The sequence below is a fragment of the Heloderma suspectum genome, chromosome 2 (genome assembly GCF_057233095.1).
Source record: "Heloderma suspectum isolate Gila_16-S chromosome 2, 16-S_ref, whole genome shotgun sequence".
NCBI lineage: Eukaryota > Metazoa > Chordata > Lepidosauria > Squamata > Helodermatidae > Heloderma > Heloderma suspectum.
The window spans coordinates 92063962-92082221 of record NC_139459.1 but is presented as its reverse complement, the minus strand read 5'-3'; the positions used below and the strand labels follow the sequence as shown (position 1 = coordinate 92082221).

General features: G+C 40.8%; 1 protein-coding gene across 21 annotated transcripts in view; it reads left to right on the top strand.

Annotated features, from left to right (window-relative positions):
- AOPEP (aminopeptidase O (putative)) overlaps positions 1 to 18260 on the top strand; it is a 237667-nt gene that overhangs the window by 58785 nt on the left and 160622 nt on the right. For all 21 annotated transcript variants that reach the window (XM_084834121.1, XM_084834128.1, XM_084834117.1 and 18 more), the window contains one exon: positions 11888 to 12077. In XM_084834121.1, the coding sequence (XP_084690247.1) occupies positions 11888 to 12077 (190 nt within the window). The remainder of the gene's footprint in view (positions 1 to 11887; positions 12078 to 18260) is intronic.

The window sequence follows — 18260 nt, the reverse complement described above, 5'->3', positions numbered from 1 at the left end:
ATTTGGACAACACTGGAGTCGTGCTGCTTTGTTGCTTGTTTCATGCAGAAGAAAAAGACAAGACAGATGATAATTAGTCCCTGATTTCTTCATTGCCTGAAACTGCACAGAAGATTCAGCAAGACCACACAGATACTGCGTGCAAATCAGGCAGTTTGAGAACTCCATATTCCTATTTACTTACTGAAATATTTGTTGGTACAAAAAGAAAGTTTAATTTGATGTGATGAGATCTAGTAAGAAAAAAAATATATTTTTCTTCTTGGCCATAAGAAATTACTGTCTGGTTCTCAAGACTTACTGAATGAAGTAAATAAGGTTAGGCCCTGGTAATGCTTTTCTTAATGTTATTTTTCTATTTTCTGTTGGAAAAAATGTTTTGCCAAGTATTTGGATATTTTTAGTTTGCTTATAATACAGGAGCCTGTTCCTTTCCCCTTGGTTTGTGCGACTGAGGCATCAAATACTGAGCAATCAAAACTTTTCTCCAAGCCTTTATCATAAAGATGCATTAGAACAAAAAGTATAGTTCAACATTCTCCTGAATAAACTTGACTTTTCCCTTCAATCAAATTTGAATTCCTCAATTTCTTTTATGCAATCTTATTAGCTAGCTTGTCAAAAGTAGTCTTCAAGGCTAAAGGTCTACAGAACTTTCCCCTTGCTTTTTTTCCCCTTAATAACTGTGCAGAGTTGTTTGGCTTTCCCTCTGGCTTGAAGAAGTGGCAGAAGCTTCTTGTTCTTTCCAACTTTGGTGACATTTAAGCTTCTTTTCTTCCTTAAATTTCTGTAGGGATGTACGAAAGTTCCGCCACGGATATCGGGGAGGCCAAATGCCAGCACATTCGGCCCCCCGAAATCGGTGGTGGAATGGCCCGCCACTCCCCCGGGACGGGACTTACCTGGGGCGGATCTTCCTGGCGGCGGTGGCGGCTCCAGCGGCGGCTCCAGCGGCAGTTCGGCGGTGGTGGCGGCAGCTGTGGCGGCCAGTCTTCTGACCGGCTGCCGCCACCGCCATTTCCAGGTTTAAAAAAAAACAAAACAAAAAAAACGTGATAGGCTACGTAAAGATTTACGTAGCCTATCATGGCTAGATTTAAAAAAAAACACCGTGATAGGCTACGTAAATATTTACGTAGCCTATCACGGCTGACTGCAGGGATGGAAACGGCGGTGGCTACGGCCGCCGCCATTTGCGTCCCTGCTAGCCAGCGGCCGGATGTCCAGCTGGTGGCGGAGCCAGACGGCAGCTCCGCAGAATCGCTGCGGAGCACAGCCAGCCGGCCAGGATTCCGGAGGGGGGGAGGAACGGAGCGCCTCCCCCCCCCGGCGAGGATTCCGGGGGGAGGGACGGAACGCCTCCCCCCTCACCATCAGCATAATCCCCGAAAGGTAAGTGATTTTCGTACATCCCTAAATTTCTGCCTCAGTTTTAAGAGCTTCTTCTACATTATAAATAATTTACATCAGTGTTCCTTACAACCTGTATGGTAGATCAGTATTATTATGCTCATCTTAAAGGTGGGGAGGAGAACCTGAGAGCTTGCCCAAAGCCACCCAGGCCCCGTCTACATGGCATCACTTTCACCCTTCATACCATTGCAACTGCGCAGCATTTCATCTTCGAATTAGCTTCTGCTGGGATACACTCGTGATTTACTGCAGGCTTCCCTAATAGACTCTGCTGTGCCCTTTTTTTGCCATTATACTTTAGTGCGCAGCTGTGCAGTCCTGTGAGCGTGGGAGTGCGACGCTTCAGTGGCTGTTTTGCATTTTAGGGGTTCTGTTGTGTCTGTCCCTTGTTAGGTAAAAGTGGGTGTTCTGTGCTCCTTCATTTCCATGCCATCTGTTTGTCAGTTCCCCAGCCTGAGAGTCTCGCGATGGTTCGCACTCACAAGCGTGAGCAGTACGTGCCTACCCATCACTCCAAAATGGTGGCCAGAGCGAAGTTGGTCCACCCCCAAGACTGCCCCCCCTGGCCCTTGGGCACTGAGTCCAAAAGCAACCACTGTGAAGATACAAAGCTGCAAAAATGTGCGAAAGTGTGATTAAATAAATGAAAACGCCTCTCTATGCCTCTGTAACTGTGCAGCTGCGAAGGGACGGGGGGAATAAACGGGCATCGCAGTGATGCAAGCACTACACACGCCTATAACACACCCACTGCAAAATGTGAAGTTGGTTTGGAGAAAGGACAGACAGTTTGCAACTGCAGGGAAACTCGTAGCAAATGAAAAATATCTCGGCAATACACGTCTTTGGAAATCTGCATTTTCCGGGAGAAAACCACAGATGGCTGCAAAGTGGTGACTGTGTTGTCTGTCCCGAGGGACCTCGACTCGCAGCTGCCCCGGAGTAAAAGGCTCATGTAGATGGGGCCCTAGTGAGTTAAGACAAATTTGAACCAAAGAGTCTTTGACGTCCTAACCAGGTAGCCTTTGTTCCTGACCATTACGCTACACCAGGTTTCACAAGCTAGGTAGAAATATGCTTAAGATACCAAGACTATCTTGGCATATACATCTGATATGCAAGAAGATCATTGTAAAGGTGGTTGTCATGGGGTTGGTGGTGACTTGTGGGAATCAGTGCTGTGAATGACAATCACTGAATGGGGGAATGGATCTTAATGCAGTTATAGCCTGTTCTTGCTGTTTGTCTATTTCCCCTCTTGGGGGGAAACTGCGGACTATAATTTAGGAGGTTAGCCCCCAAACATAGAAGGCAGTCTAGGAGATACAGTAATAGAACTGTGATGGAAAACTGCAAATCACAAATCTATCTGGAAGCAAATAATAACATTCATCAGTGACAAATGTAACAAATGTCAGACTGAAACAGAAAACCCTGTTAGGGACTATTTATCATGTTTATCAATTTAGTAAAAGTACTTGAAGGCTTACAAGGGCAATGCAAATTTCCATCCTAAGTGGGTAGTGATGGCTGTTTGATCATATGGCTCGTACAATAGATAGGAGCAATGGCAGAGAAAGCCTTTCCCCCTTAATTTCTCTGCAATGGCAGAGAAAGCTTTCCCCCCTTAATTAAAAGTCAGATCTTCAAAATAAATAACGACAATGACAGAGGCCCTTTCTGGTTAGTTATTTCAGTGTTTACACAGAATATTAAACTGAAGTCACCATTTGAGTTGCACCCATTCTGATAAACAGCTATAGCTCGTGGTAGAGCACATGGTTTACATGCATAGGGTCCCAGGTTCAATCCCTGGCATCTTCAACTCCAGGGAGCCACTACCAGTCAGGGTGGACAAGACTGAGCTATATGACCAGTGGTCTTACTCAGTATAAGGCAGCTTCCTGGGTTCCTATGTGGTGCAACAGCAGTGCTTTGTGCATTGAACCCACTGAGAGAAGCAGATTATTGTATGAACCAAGGAGGTACAATCCCAATGCACCTTTGCATTAAGGTGACTGGTTGTTGTTCTAATTGCCAAAGTCAACATGGCGATATGGGCAGAATGTAGCTGCTTTTGCTAACTATAGTGGCTAGCTTTCAGCTTAATACTGGAAATTCAGATTGTCTTGAGGTTCTCTTCAGAAATCCTCTTGTCCGTGTGGAAGCCACTTCTCCATGAGCATCTCCCGCTATGCGAGATGAGTTCTGCACATGTAGTTGGGTCATTTTAAATGCTCTCCCAACAGCACAGGAGCGGTGTGTGGATAAAAACTTCTGTGTGGCTGTGGGAATGTCTAAAGGGGGACCATGCTAGTCTTTTTCCATCTCTGTGGTAGCAACCAGGGTGCTCTCCTTGTGAAACTTGCAGTAAACCACTTCCACTGGCTTACTGCAGGGAATATATATTGTTGTGCTGATTCACACAATTCTCTTACAATTCAATTACAGTTCTCACACAGTTCTCTTACACCTTAAGCTTGGCTGGCCAATGTAGCGTGCAACCAAGAATGTGGGGAGCATCCTGGGAAAAGGCAAGCAAGTACTTTCTTGTTGGAGCAGTCTCCATCCCTACTCAACCCTAGGGAGCCAACCATTGTAGACTGGACTCCATCAGTCTTTTGGACTGGTGGAAAACCAGGGCATTATGCACAGCATTGCGTGTGTAGACTGAGAAGATCAGATGTGCTGAAACAGATCAGTGATAAGCTGGTACTCAGACTGAGAAGAAGAAGATAAGAAGAAAATTGTTATCTGAGTTCCCAAGGGATGGAATGGTAATTTGCAGAGTCCGTAGATATTGCTTTAGAAACAAAAATAGGTTTGTCTGTAGTCTTTGGCTGACTGGAATAGAAGTCCAAGTTTAAAAGGCTTAGAGCTAACATTTCAGAGACATCTGTGAGCTTTACCCACATGACTTCCTTTAACTTTGAAGTGAGTCATATGCCTAAAATCAGAGTGTTGTGAATTTACTGTTTATGTAGTACACTGAATTACCCCTCCTTTGTGTGGGGAAAAAAAATGTTGCTATCTAAATGTAGTGCATTACATTCAAGAAAACTAGCTAGGATGAGAAGGGCATTTCACTTGTGTCCGTTGTAGTTACTTGTGTTCTGTGCTGTTGTCATAATCAGGGTGGATAAAGGGTGGTCCCTTCCACCCATTATTTCAGTGTTTATAGGTGAAGTGGAGATTCATAACCACATTAATGGTTGTGAATACAGAGAGATATTTTTATATTAATACAGAGTATTGTTATGCGCATGCAACCCACTCTAATCATTGAGATGTTTCAGGAGTTCTAGTGCTTACTTGGTGTTTAGTTTCCTTATAAGGACATCACTGGCAACTTTATTTGTGTGATATAAGATTTATTTACACATGTATACAGGTGAAGCATAAGATGAGAGTTCACAGCATTAACACTCTAACAGATTCCTGTTTCCCATTAAATTTCAACTCATTGTGCCATAAGATTTCCTGCAGAGAACAAAGTCAGCTCTCTGCCTCCTTTTCCAGCACAGACTAACTTACCTCTGTATACACAGACCTCACTTGCCCTTTCGCTATGTCTTTTGTTAACCAAAAGTTTAAGTAAAGAGCAAGCATGCACACTAAGTTGAGTTCATGTGTCTATGATGTTTTGGTTGATTAAGTGGTACATGGGAATAATCCAATTTCCCTCCACCCCCCATAACTATATTGGCACCTGATATTAGTCTTGAAACAGAGTTGTATTGACTTGCTGACAGAGAGTTAACTTTCAGACTGGTTAAACCTTGGTTTTAATTTCAGTTGCTCCTGAAGAGTTTGATAATGAAATCTAATAAGTTGCATTTCCATGTCTTCAGTAGATAAAAAATATTTTGATCCTGAGGGAAAAAAATATACGTGTGTATTTACATCAGTGGAGTGGGGGTAGAGAATTCCTGTCTGTTTTCTGAATTGGTTTGTTCTCATAAATTGAAATGAATGCATGTGCACTTAGAGGACTCTCATCTTTTTTGTGTCCATTAACTAAAAAACCATCCTGAGAATCAACCCTCAGGTTTTCATGTAAGGCAGTGTCTTGGGTGAGGTTTCATAAGGCATCTTTTTCAAGCAAACAATGCAAAAAAACAAATTAGATTTGTTCACCACAATACCCCTTCAGTTGAAAAGTATACCAAAAGTGCACATGTAGAAAACAAGTTATTAATTTGATTTCTTATAGGGGGTATTGGGAGTCATGCCAACTTTCTGGGAGGGATTGCTAATTTTTTGTTTTTTGTTTTTATTAACTGGGTGCGGTTTTCAGTCCTTTTTACTCCACCCATGAACCTGTTCTGGCCTGCTTTTGAAGTTGCCTGCAACTTGGGTTCAAGCTGTGTTATAAATTGGAAGCATAACACCCTGAGACTCTCTTATAAATGTAGGTAGAGTTGGTCAAATCTTAATCTTACTTTGTTTTGACTTCAGCCAGAGAAGCGAGTTGATTATATTCACAACTTCAATGTTAAAAGGAAGTTTCGGTTTGATGCATAAAAGAATGTTGCGAGAGGCCACCTCCAAAAAAAAACAGCAACCCCCATCAAGAAAACACATTCATCGAGTCATATTTGCCTGATGAGTTTGCCCATCCACAGCAAAGTACAAGAAGCGTCAGTGGTATTCTCCCATGGAAACAAAATAGGAACATCTTCCAAGATATGAATGAGTGATAGAGAGCAAAAACACTATGTTAGACTTTGTCATCTTGGGGATCATCTTGAAAGAATCCCTTCACACTATTTGAATTCATTAAAGGTACTGGTTTGGTTTGAACATAAAGCTAAGCCAGGATTGAGTGTTTTGTGTATAGTTTGAGAATCTAAGCAAAGCCTCGGGCTTGTGTGCTCTCCCTCTACTTTCCCCTCTCCTTCTTGTCTACAGCTGGGAGGAGGACTCCTAACAAATTTAGTTTCACTTTCCCTGATTCATGGCTTGTTGTTACCTGCGAACCAGGAATCATGGTTTAGAACAAGCCCTATTCAGTTGCTAAAATAGCCAGCAGCAAACCCTGAGTTATTTTACTGCTTTGTTTAACTAACTAGAGTTTTTCTAAACCTCGATTCCTGGTTTTTATGTAACGACAAGCTCGGAATCAAGGAAAGTAAAACTAAACTCGGCGGGAGCCCTGGCCCTGGCTATGCAGGAGGGAAGGGGGAAAGTGCAGAAGTCCAAAGCTTTGCTTGGATTTGCAGAGGCTTGACGTGTAACACAGATTAGCATTATGGCTTAGCATTATTAGTGGATGCACCCACTGTCACAAAATTATGTAGATGGTAGTTTGTCCAAATGTAGTAATACAACTGGTGTGGCAGGAGAAGTCTGGAGTTGATAGTTGTGGCTATACATCGGTCTTCCACTATAAGGATGCACAAGTCACAACCTCAGCACAACAGAAAGTGTACAGGTGCTTTTGCTACTGGTTTCCCATGTATGAGTCTGTAGAATTCAACAGATTCATATAATACCTTTTCTTCTATCACAAGGTGATCTTTTCCCCTAAGTCACCCACGATGAGATCCACATGTGTTGGATTTCTGGATACCACATGAATAGCAAATTTGATTTTTCAAAGCTTGCCATTTGTGTGGTGAGTGGGAGAACCGTACATGTGTTAAACACCTCACAAAAACATTCACATCATCAATATGGTTTCCCTGCCCACAGTTCTTGGTCACCCTAGCAATCCCCCATACAAATACTGGCAACACATCCTATGTTGCCCACATCACTGTGGGCAACACAGGACATCATGAGAAAAGTATACATGTGCACAGATACATAATCCATCACCCCACACACTACCAGGTGCAAGAGTGCAAACACACACTGCACTTGTATTAAGTTTCAAGGGGTAAGTTACAATTCTTAAAAAATGTGATTTAACAGAAAGCTGAAAGGTACAGTTAGGCAGGCCAGGCTGCCTTAGTCAGCAGTTAGTACTTATTTTTTTAAGTGATATCAAAAGTGAATAAAATATTATGTATATTACAAAATAGCAACAAAAGAAGCCCACATGGATTGCTGTTAGATATACGTGCTCACACAGAGCCCTCAAAGTAAAAAACACGAATGGGGCTGCAGAATTTGTCATGCAGTTCTCTGGATTGTGTCTCAAGTATGAAATTGTACCAGGCCATGCACATCATTGCGAAAATCAACTGGCACTGGAAGTAATACAGAATGAATATGTCCAGTTCTTTAGACAATTTGTGTCAAAATAAACAATTACCTTTTGCTGCGCTGTGGTGACACCTAATTAGGAAATTCATCTATAAGTTGCTGAGGATATTGAGCTGGAGAGGCATCCTACTTGACTTTGGTGAGTGAAATAAAGAGAAACTTCTGAGGCTTGAGTGGGAATAAAGCCCACATAATCCTTTCCAAACCCTGAAGGAAGTGCTTTAAAATGAAATTCTGTTCCTGCGACCTGATTGCAGTGCAGTTCACATGTGTTTATGCACATGCGTGCAACTTTGGTTCTTTTGTCTTCCCATAAGAGGCACATTTTTTCAGTATGTGACCTTTCTGTTGTTTAAGTGTGTGAATAAAAAAAAAGTACTTGAAAATATAATATCTGCCTTATTTCTTCATATTAATACAACAGATGCTTAAAATGCAAACCCTTCTGTGTGTCTGTTTATAAGGCCTGAAGTTACTTTTGTTTCAGCCAAATGGCCAAAAGGCTGCCAGCAGTATGTCTGGAATGTTATTTACTTGGTACATTTCTGGGCTGTTTCTTTGTAGCACTGCATACACCACAATTAGGGGGTCATTTACTTAAAAATGACCAAGGCAGTACCCCCAAGTTGCACAGTTATTCTTCTCAACGGAGGCTTTGTAATAAAAGGGAGTGTCTCATTATATACTGTAGCTTCTGTGCTTTTTTCCCCTTGGTGCCTTTTATGTTCTTAATAATTTGCATTGGTTTCGGTGGAGGTTTGGGGAGGTGCTGTTTATTTTTGCTCTTTGTTCTCAGTGACTCTCTACCTTTGCTAGTGCTTCAGTGTGTCTTGTGGTATCTTTTGTGATATTCTCTGATATAAATCCATCTGACCTGTTTTTCTGAATTTCTGGATGGCTAGTGTGTGTGTGTATGTGTGTGTGTGTTTCAGTAGAAACCACTGTTTTAAAAACATGACTCTGCAGGCAGATCCAGACAGATAAACTTGTTTCAAGGGAAGTGTGGGTGTTCATATTTTTTGAGGGAAGGGTAGGGCTGGATAATAGAGGTTCTTTGGAACATGGATTAGTATATCTTGGAAATGTCTTAAGGCCATATTCACTTTATGCACATGGCAAAAAGGCTCTACCTCCCTAGAAATTTACCGCATGAGGTGTAGCCCTTGATATGCCATGCCTCTTCTAGCCGTATGGCTCTTGCTCTGTGCATTAAGTTACATCAATATGAGGGAAAGTATGGCAGCAGCTCTGTAAAACTCAACTAGGTGAGGAAGAGGCTAGTTGGCATATTTCTGCAGTGGTCATGGCCCAAGCAAGACTACTTCCATGCCATGTCATACCATTTAGTAAGAGATAGTCAAGTGTCCTGTGATATAGGCACTTCCCCTATATAAAAGTCATAACTGTAGGGCGTATGACTTCACAGCTGACATCTTGCTGAGAAGTTGTGAGCCAGGTCAAAAGCTCACTTTCTGGAATGATTTCACTCATCCCCATCCCAAACTGTGAATTAAAGAACTTGAACATTCTACTAGTCTTAATGACTAGTCTACTGACAGTTTTGCTGCTTGCATTGTTTCAGACAAGAAGTACACTGTCATATCATTTGTATATGAGCACAGAATATCTTAGTCATGCATGCAATTTATAAAAAATAACCCGATTGAAGTCAATGGATTTATTTGTAGAGGAAAAATACTGATTAAAATAAAGATTACAACAAGAGTTACAAAATGTTGATTGGGTGGAATGATGATATAGATATGTATTATTATGGTTATGGACAGTCCATAATAATGCATCACATTTTTAGTTATTTTTCCCCCAAGACTTGTCTTCCCTCCCCATCCCAAGTTCTACAATTTAAAAAAAAATTCTAGTAGCACACTCACAGTTCAGTTGTATCAGCAAACAATACTACATCAGTAATAAGGTCCTGTTCTTAAATGTTGACTTTCCTAATTAGTATGATTTTAAAAGATCTTAGCCTGGAATGTAATTCAAAGTGTGAGAAAGGCCACGTTTCACACATACCACTATCTCTCCAACTTAGCAGTGCTGTCTTTGCTAAAGTGACAATGTTAAGACTTCAGTAGGTTATTTAAGAAAAGTAGCTGTAGCAAAATGAGATCCTCCGTGTTCATATATGCATGACTGATAAGCCACCTGATCTGGGATTTGAGGAAATTGTAAATTAAAATGGGCCAGGAAATAACTGTCAAAAGCATACATTTTTTTGTTTATACCTCACAGCAGCCTTGCCCAATCTAGATCCCTCGAGGTGTTTTGTACTATAACTCCCGTCACCCCCAACCAGCATGGTCAATGATCAGGGGTGATGGGACTCGTCGGCCAAAACATCTGGAGGGACCCAGGTTGGGAAAGGCTGGCATACAGAATGTGGGAAGCATTTTGGACAGGAGATCGTGGACGAAGAGGTCTGCTGGTGACCGTTTTTAGACAGAGTTGTAGAGTCTGATGATAAATCAGCTGACTATTAAGCGTGACTATTAGAGAGCCAAGCTGTGGGAGTTGGTGCTGAGTTGTTGTGTATTGCAAATAAATGACTCTCTTTAGCCCCAATCCCTGTGAGAGTGGCCTCTTTGGGTCATGGGCATATCCCTTCTCTAAATACTTCTCTTTCTTTCCCTCTCAAACAAAGGAGAGATAACAAGAACCTGTTATTGTTACAGGTTCCTTCCACAGCTGTTTTTCAGTAGTGGAAGGTCACTTGTGTAACTAGGATAAGAAAAGCACCACAGATACATGAAATAATTAAACATGTATTGTTTTATCTGGGTAAAGATAAACCACCTTTCAGGGTAAAACCCTCCCAAGGTGGCTTCCAACTTGTAGCTTTATAATCTATAAGCAACAATAAATTTTACAACCACAAAACACCATGGTAATAAGGTGAATAACTAGTAAGAGCCAAGAATAGCACTGAAACTGATAACATAGAGCCTAATAAAAACAATAAAAATAAGTACAGCTTAAATCACATCATATATTCACCAGTCCAATAAATCCTTATTTAAGAGAAGGCAACAGTAAGCAAATGAGTCTTTAGGGACTGTTTAAATGCCTGCAATGATGGGGCCTGATGTAGTTCCACTGGAACGTTGGGCCACTACTAAAAAGGCCATCTGTGTTGTGCCTGCCATCCTAATTCTTCTCACAGGCAGGCAGGCAGGCAAGTAAGGCCTCAGACAGTGATCCAAGCATATAGACAGGCATATATGGTAAACGTGGTCCTTCAGGTAACTTGGCTTCAAGTAATTCAGTTACACGCTTGCCATCAGGGATACAGCATCCTTAGCCATTTCTACAGACCTCCTAAGATGTTTTACAGAATTGCCTATGGCATATCTTTGGATATCCCAAGTCTTTTCCCCAAAACATGTCAAAGGCAAAAAAGACCTTGCATGGTCCATAGAAATGACTTTATAGATTTTACCTTGGGGAAGAGTCTATAGCTTAAATCTGGAAGAGATATTTTCAGAGTTGTATAATGCATCTTTTTTTCTTTTTTGCTGCAGCTTTTCCACTCCTTTGTGGTATTGCTGCAGTAGCATTCCGCCCCCCAGCTCCCACTTCTGTAACTAGGTTAAAACAATATTCGTGCACACACAGCATGCAGACATACTCCGTCATATGGAGTCCCACACAATCTAAGATCCCACTCATCTACAAATGTGTTTTATAATCTACAGACATTTCCTTAATACCACTGCATATTTTCATTTCATTAAGGGCTTGCTTCTCCCCCTTTTTTTTTTATCCTGACAGCTTACAGTTTTCAGCATTTATAATGTTCCTTTTTGAGTAGACGCTTTCCCCCTTGTCTTTTTGTTTTTCTTGGTTGCTTTGATCATTTAGTCAGAAATACCTATACTCTGTATTCACACCTACCCTTCTTTTATTATCTTGGCTTAAGCATAAATGCTTCCATTGAAATAAATCAGCCTTGTAATTTGAAAAATATAAAACTTTGGTTTAAGTTACTTATTACAGGTAATAGCCGTTTGATGGTTCGATATGAAACAAATGTTTGGCAGAATATTTTGCTTGAATGCCTGCCAGAAAACAATAAAGTGCAACTTAATTCCTAAAATGTCTGAGCTATAAACTAACTGTCATGACATAGCATGCATACAGTAATAACAGGCTGACAAGGCTAATAAAGTCTACATATTGCTATAACCAGGCAGTGCATGCTATAACAGGTCCATCGTGTATTTTGTTCTTCATTCATGTTATGCAGCCCGCACATCATCTTCCTGTCACAGAGCACATTATCTGGAGGAAGCCACCTTGGTGGAACACGCCTGTGCCATGAAATTGCTCACGCCTGGTTTGGCTTGGCCATTGGTGCACGTGACTGGACTGAAGAATGGCTAAGTGAAGGTTTCGCCACTCACATCGAAGATGCATTTTGGTCAGCAGCACAACAGGTATGGCCTGAATGTTCTCTTTCGTAATGGAAAAAAAAGGGCATCTTTCTATTAATGGATCAGACCAAAGGTTTAGCTAGTCCAACACTCTGTTTCTGACAGCAGCCACGTTTGCATCACTTTAAGCCAGGGGTGGGCAGAAGGTAGATCTGAATCTAGTGGTAGATCTTTGGATGATCTGTAGTAGATTGGCAAGGGTTTCTGACTCTCAATTATTTAACAATAGTAGTAACAACATGTCTCCCCACTTTGCCCTAAATTATTCTGCTGAATGAAGGAAGTTGGGGTAAGCAGAAATGGATTTGTGTGTGGAAGGACTGTGAGTGCCATTCAGTTCTGGTACACAAAACAAATCCCTGGGCTCCAAATTTTTAAATTCTAAGTGTGTGTCTTATGCATTTGGCTATGACGGGTGGATCTTGAGGTTCTAGTAAAAGAAAAACACAAAATAGATCCTGCAAGCTTGAAGTTTACCCACGCTTACTTTAAGCCATACTTTATGGTTCAATAAATCAGCATGTGAATGAGCCGTGTGCTGGTGCATGCAGCCCATTTGTCCCTGCTTCAACCCTCCCTTTGCATGAGCAGGTAAACAAACCAAGAAGGGGAGAGAGATTTGTGTGATGTCTGAACCCAGCATTATGGTTTTTTGTGCCCAAATAAGCCAGGATCATGAATGACCTTTAAACCAGAGTTTGATGTTGGCTGACAAATCCTAGTTTATTTGCAATAAACCAGGTTCAGACATCACACAAAGCTCTCCCTTTCCTGGTTTGTTTACTTGCTTACATGAAGGGAGGGGCAAAGTAGGAATGAACAGACAATGTGCATCAGCATGCTTCTCATTACCATTCTGGTTTATTACGCCATAATTCATGGTTTAAATTAATGTGAGAATGTGGCTATTGCCTGGCCTGAGGCCCCAAGGAATCTCGCTAGTGTGATAAGATAGTAGTAACCCTCTGTTTGTCCTCAAACTCTAGTAAATGGAGATATACGGGATGGTTTCTATGATCAGTGCAGCCCATCATGGCTTATTTAAGCCAGGGTGGGTTGTGTTGCAGACAGGCAGCCATTTTGAATATTCAGCCCCTGGCCTGGGGTTGTCATGGTTTGTTGTCCAGACCTGGGCAGCAGGGGTTGTTTGAGGGTTAAACAAACCTCAATACCCCCTACAACAGATAATGGGCTATCTGAGGGTTGTTTAACCCTCAAACAACCACTGCTGCCTGGGTTCAAATGACATGACAAGCTGCAGCCAGGGCTTGAAGAAGCAACTTGGTTCCCACAGGTGCTTCAGATAGCCATGGCTTAAATAAGGTATTTAATTGTGCGAACCAGGTCAAGTGATTGTGCGAACCAGGTCAAGGTTCTGTTTGTAGCTGTCCTAATGACTGACTTAAACTCCATGAATTTATCATGCCTTTAGCCATGAGGTCGCACCTGATGATCTTCCAAATATGGGAAGTCAGTTAGATATAAATGTAATGGGATGGCAGCTGAAATAATTTGCAAAACTATCAAATGTATTTGTTCTTCCTTTTATCTCTTAACTCACTGGTAATTTTGTTATGCACTAATTTAACCATGCCCACACATCCCTGCAGGTGAAGCATAAATAAAGGCATGAAAACCTTCTTTACCACAAGTGGAAAATTAGTTGTTCATATATAAGCTAACAAATTGGCCTATAATTCATTCTTATATATATAAACTATAAATATTCTTGTGGGTTGTGAAACAGGCATATTATCAAGAAGACAGAAAGGTTTAGGACAAAACTTCCACATCCTCTGGCTTTTAGGCTGGGATGTATAATAAAGATTATTATACTGACATGATATGCCAGGTATCTCTTTTGAATGTTCATTTAACTTATTTTTAGTTAAAGAAAATAGAAAAATGATTAACTAGCTGGATTTAACACTTCCAGTGGGATTCCTCTTCTCCCTTTAACTGGTTTTGCAGGAGTTGGAGCACCCCACTTCATAGTGTATTTTAAAATCAGGGTAGGAACATAGAAAACTGTTTTATGCCAAGTCTGACCAAGTTCATCAAGCTCACTACTGTGTCCCCAGCCTTCCCCAACCTGGTACCCTCCAGATGTGTCTTGGTACTACAACTCCCATAGTACCTAGACAGTATGGCCAGTGGCTATAACTGGGGATGGTAAGGGTTGTAGTCCCAACACATCTGGAAGGTGCCAGCCCACACTGACTGGCAGTGGTTCTCCAAGGTTTGAGACAGGAGCCAACCAATCCTACCTGGAGCTCCGGAGATTGAACCAAGGACCTTTTGCATGCAAGTCATGTGCTCCTAGGCAGTAAGCTTTTGATCTTCCAAAAATTCAAGAGCTATTTTTGACATGTTATCTTGCCCCTTGTTTATATTTTATCGTTGCATAGTAAGTAATTCCTAGAAGATTAGAGAAGTTGGCTACATTTTGCTGCTTTCACAAATGCATTTTTCTCCTCCTGCATTATCTGCATCTTTTGTGATTAAACTGGTTCTTTTTCCTTTTGATTTGCCTCCAGTAGTCTTTGGGAGTAAGCTTCTTCCAAAAAGTGGGGGTCCTATATAGTCTTGTCCCTGTAATGAAGTCCTGTAAAAATTCCTGTTCTGATTTGTATAACCAACAAAACCACCTGGTATATGTATTAGAGAACCAGAAAAACTTGGGTAGACATCACCATGGTCTGGAACAGATTTTCTAGACACCATCTTTCAAAATAGCTTTCACCAAATTTTAATTGCACCTATTTCAACTCCTAGAGCACTTACAGACTTCATTCTGGTGTCTAAATATACATTTTGGCAGTCAAGAAATTCAATTATAAGGTTCTGAAATTCACATGGATGTTAGATTTTACTGTAAACAGGTTTCATGTTATTTATTAATTAAAATAAATGTTGAACATAATACAATGAAGTAGTAAAGTACACAACATGAAGAATTTTGTCAGTGTTATTCAAACAAAGGCATACATTTGGTATATGTAAACACTCATCATAACTTTTTTACGCATAAATTATCAGGGTGGAGTGAATACAAGTGTGACAATAGTTCTTGCTTTTTATCTCTTCAACTACAATCTTTTAGATTGTTCTCCACATTTACAATACTCTGTAATATTTACAATACTTAATAAATTTAATGATGATGACGATGTGTAGGCCACATACTTTAAATGACATTTGCATCTCTTGTCAATGGCAGCTATAGTGAAGCTGTCGGTATCAAAATGGCTTGGCAATGGTGTATTTCCATCTCCACTTGCTTGTATAGCATATGCTGCTAATTGCTATCTTTTTCACAATATTCATTGTAGCTCACTGTGCTTTGTTCATGCATGTAATTAAGTTGCTACTTTTGCACTTGTCACATGACCTACCATAACGTGAAGAGGTGTCTGTTTCTTTCCGCAATGAAGAGAATAATACAGTATTTGGTAGATAACCTTTGCACAAACAGCCATTTTTCTTTCAGTGAAGGTAGGAGTACCCTGTTCCTCATTACATTCATCATCATAATTCCCCTTTTCTGATGGATCGTGCTCTGAGTTCATCTTTGGGTGTAATACAATTTGACATTAGTAGTCACTTCTTAACATTAAAAAATGCTGATGAAAACATTAACATTTGATCTGACGTCTCAGTAGCCATCTAAGACATCTTCAGTTCTTCAGAATCACAAAACCTGCCTGTAAGTCCAAAAATCTTCCTTTAAAGCCTCTCTGATATCCTTTGCAGCTGATTTGATGTTATATGCTTTTAGTGTGCGTCAGACTATTGTGTCAATCTCTAGATTTGCTGAAAATGCCATTAAGGACTTGTCTTTACTGTCAGATGAACTGAAGCCTATGTCTTCTCCATAATGATTTTATAGGCTAAGTTTAACTTAGTTGTTTCTAATTATGTCTTCTCCAGCCAATTTATTTATGTGATCATGGATTTCCGACAGTGTGAAACCACATCCTTCTTTGAGCTTAGGGCCAGTAATTTCATTACCTCTTTCAAAGGCAACATCTTCTGCTGAAATTATTTTTCGGTCTTCAGGATTTCTCATACCATATTCATACAACTTTAAATATCCTTCCGAACATGCTTTGTGGCTGCAGCTAAAAAAAATTTGCTCTTTCTGATTCACTTATTTGAAACTTCTCCTGCACAGCATTATGACTGTGCTGTCCACAGACTATACATTTTACATGCGTGGATGGCACAACTAAAGACAGAGGTGCTCTTGGTGGAATTGTTGACCTCGTTTTTTGTGTTGTTCCAGCAGTGGCAGTTTCACTGCTCACCAAATCTTCATCCTTGCTTTCTTCTTTATCTTGTTGTTCAGCTGTTTTATCAAGAGTTTTTTTCCAAAATGTATGCTTTGTGCCATTGGTTAGTGACAAGATACACAAACTCGTCCTCATCTGCTACATAATTAAGTGTTTTCACAACCACATCATCTCTAATGTCAGCTGCTTCCCGTATTTGTTTTTTTCCATTTATACTTGTGGTAACTGTTGTCTTAGTGTCAGATCAAATGAGGCTTGGTTTCTTCCCGATGAACAGATGCAAGTTTAGTTCCAAGTCTTCATTCACCATCCATTTTTCTTCAGAGGCCCTCTACCTGAAACATAGAAATTTATGTAATAATGTACATTTAATATCAGGTAATCAGAATTTCATATTTTTTCTGTTTATGACAATTTTTATTTAATAAATAACATGAAACCTGTTTATAGTAAAATCTAACATCCATGTGAATTTAAGAACCTTATAATTGACTTCCTTGACTGCGAAAATGTATATTTAGACACCAGAATGAAGTCTGTAAGTGCTTTAGGAATTGAAATAGGTGCAGTCAAAATCTGGCAGCAGCTGTTTTGAAAGATGGCATCTAGAAAATCTGTTCCAGCCTATGGTGATGTCTACCCAAGTTTTCCTGGTTCTCTTATACATATACTAGGTGTTTTTGTTGGTTACACAAATTAGAACTGAAATTTTTACAGGACTTCATTACAGGGACTGGATTAAAATGCGCCACCCATCCTGCTAAGCTCCTTCTATACCTCTCCTCAGTTCCACCAACCCAAGATTTCTCCTACCTCCTCAAACTCAGCTCTGCCCATAGAAGCTTCTCCTGTCAGCCATGTAAGTCAAATAGAACCTCTAAATATTCAACGCTGGAGCAAACAACAGTGAAACTTGATTGACCTGTTGTAAGCTTCCGAGATGCATTTAGATGGAAACAAAATGCTTGGTAGAGTGAAGTGACATGCCCAATGTCAGAACCTGAATATGAGATTTTCAGTGGGGAGCCTAAGTCTCTAAACATCAAACCCTTCCTTCGCCCCCCACAAGTGCTGCTGCACAATACAACATCCATGTGACAGAAGGCTTACTATTGAGGCTGAAAGAAAGTGACTGGTATAAAGCAGTGGTGGAATTGTGCCCCTAACATTACTTAGAATCATAGAATCATAGAATAGTAGGGTTGGAAGGGGCCTACAAGGCCATCGAGTCCAACCCCCTGCTCAATGCAGGAATCCAAGTCAGAGCATCCCTGACAGATGGCTGTCCAGCCTCTACTTCCCCCCTCAGTTCTCCTTTAATTAATTTCCCCCCCCAAAAAAATTTCAAATCTAACCCATTTCTTTCCAGGTTCCTTCCTCCCAAATCAGTTTACCCCCATTTCCTCTTCAGCTGCAATTAATTTAACCCCCCCAAAAAACTTTCCAGATCAATATATTCCTCTCCAATTATTTTATCCCAAAACATTCAAATCCCAGCCAGATCCCCCCAAACTAATTTTCTTTCAATTGATTTACCCCCAGTCTGATTCCCCCTCTGCCCCCTCGAGTAATTTTTTTCAAGATCTCCTTTATCTTGCCTCTCTCTCAGCTTTCCTTCAGTATAGCCCCTTCCTCTGCCTCTAGCTTGAAGAGGTGGGATTCAGCAAAGGAGATACGAAGGGCACTGTCACCCACCAGTGACCCAGTTGTCAGTCTGCCACAGTTATCCCTCATCCACAGTTATCCCTCATCCACAGTGTCACAGTGCAGGCATCCATGTGGCACTCAACATTCTTCTAAAGGTACAGGAAGGGGCAAACCCTGAACACAAGGCTTACAGTGCTTAATCAATCAATTGGTTGTTTGTAATCAGTTAAAACAGTTAATCATCTAA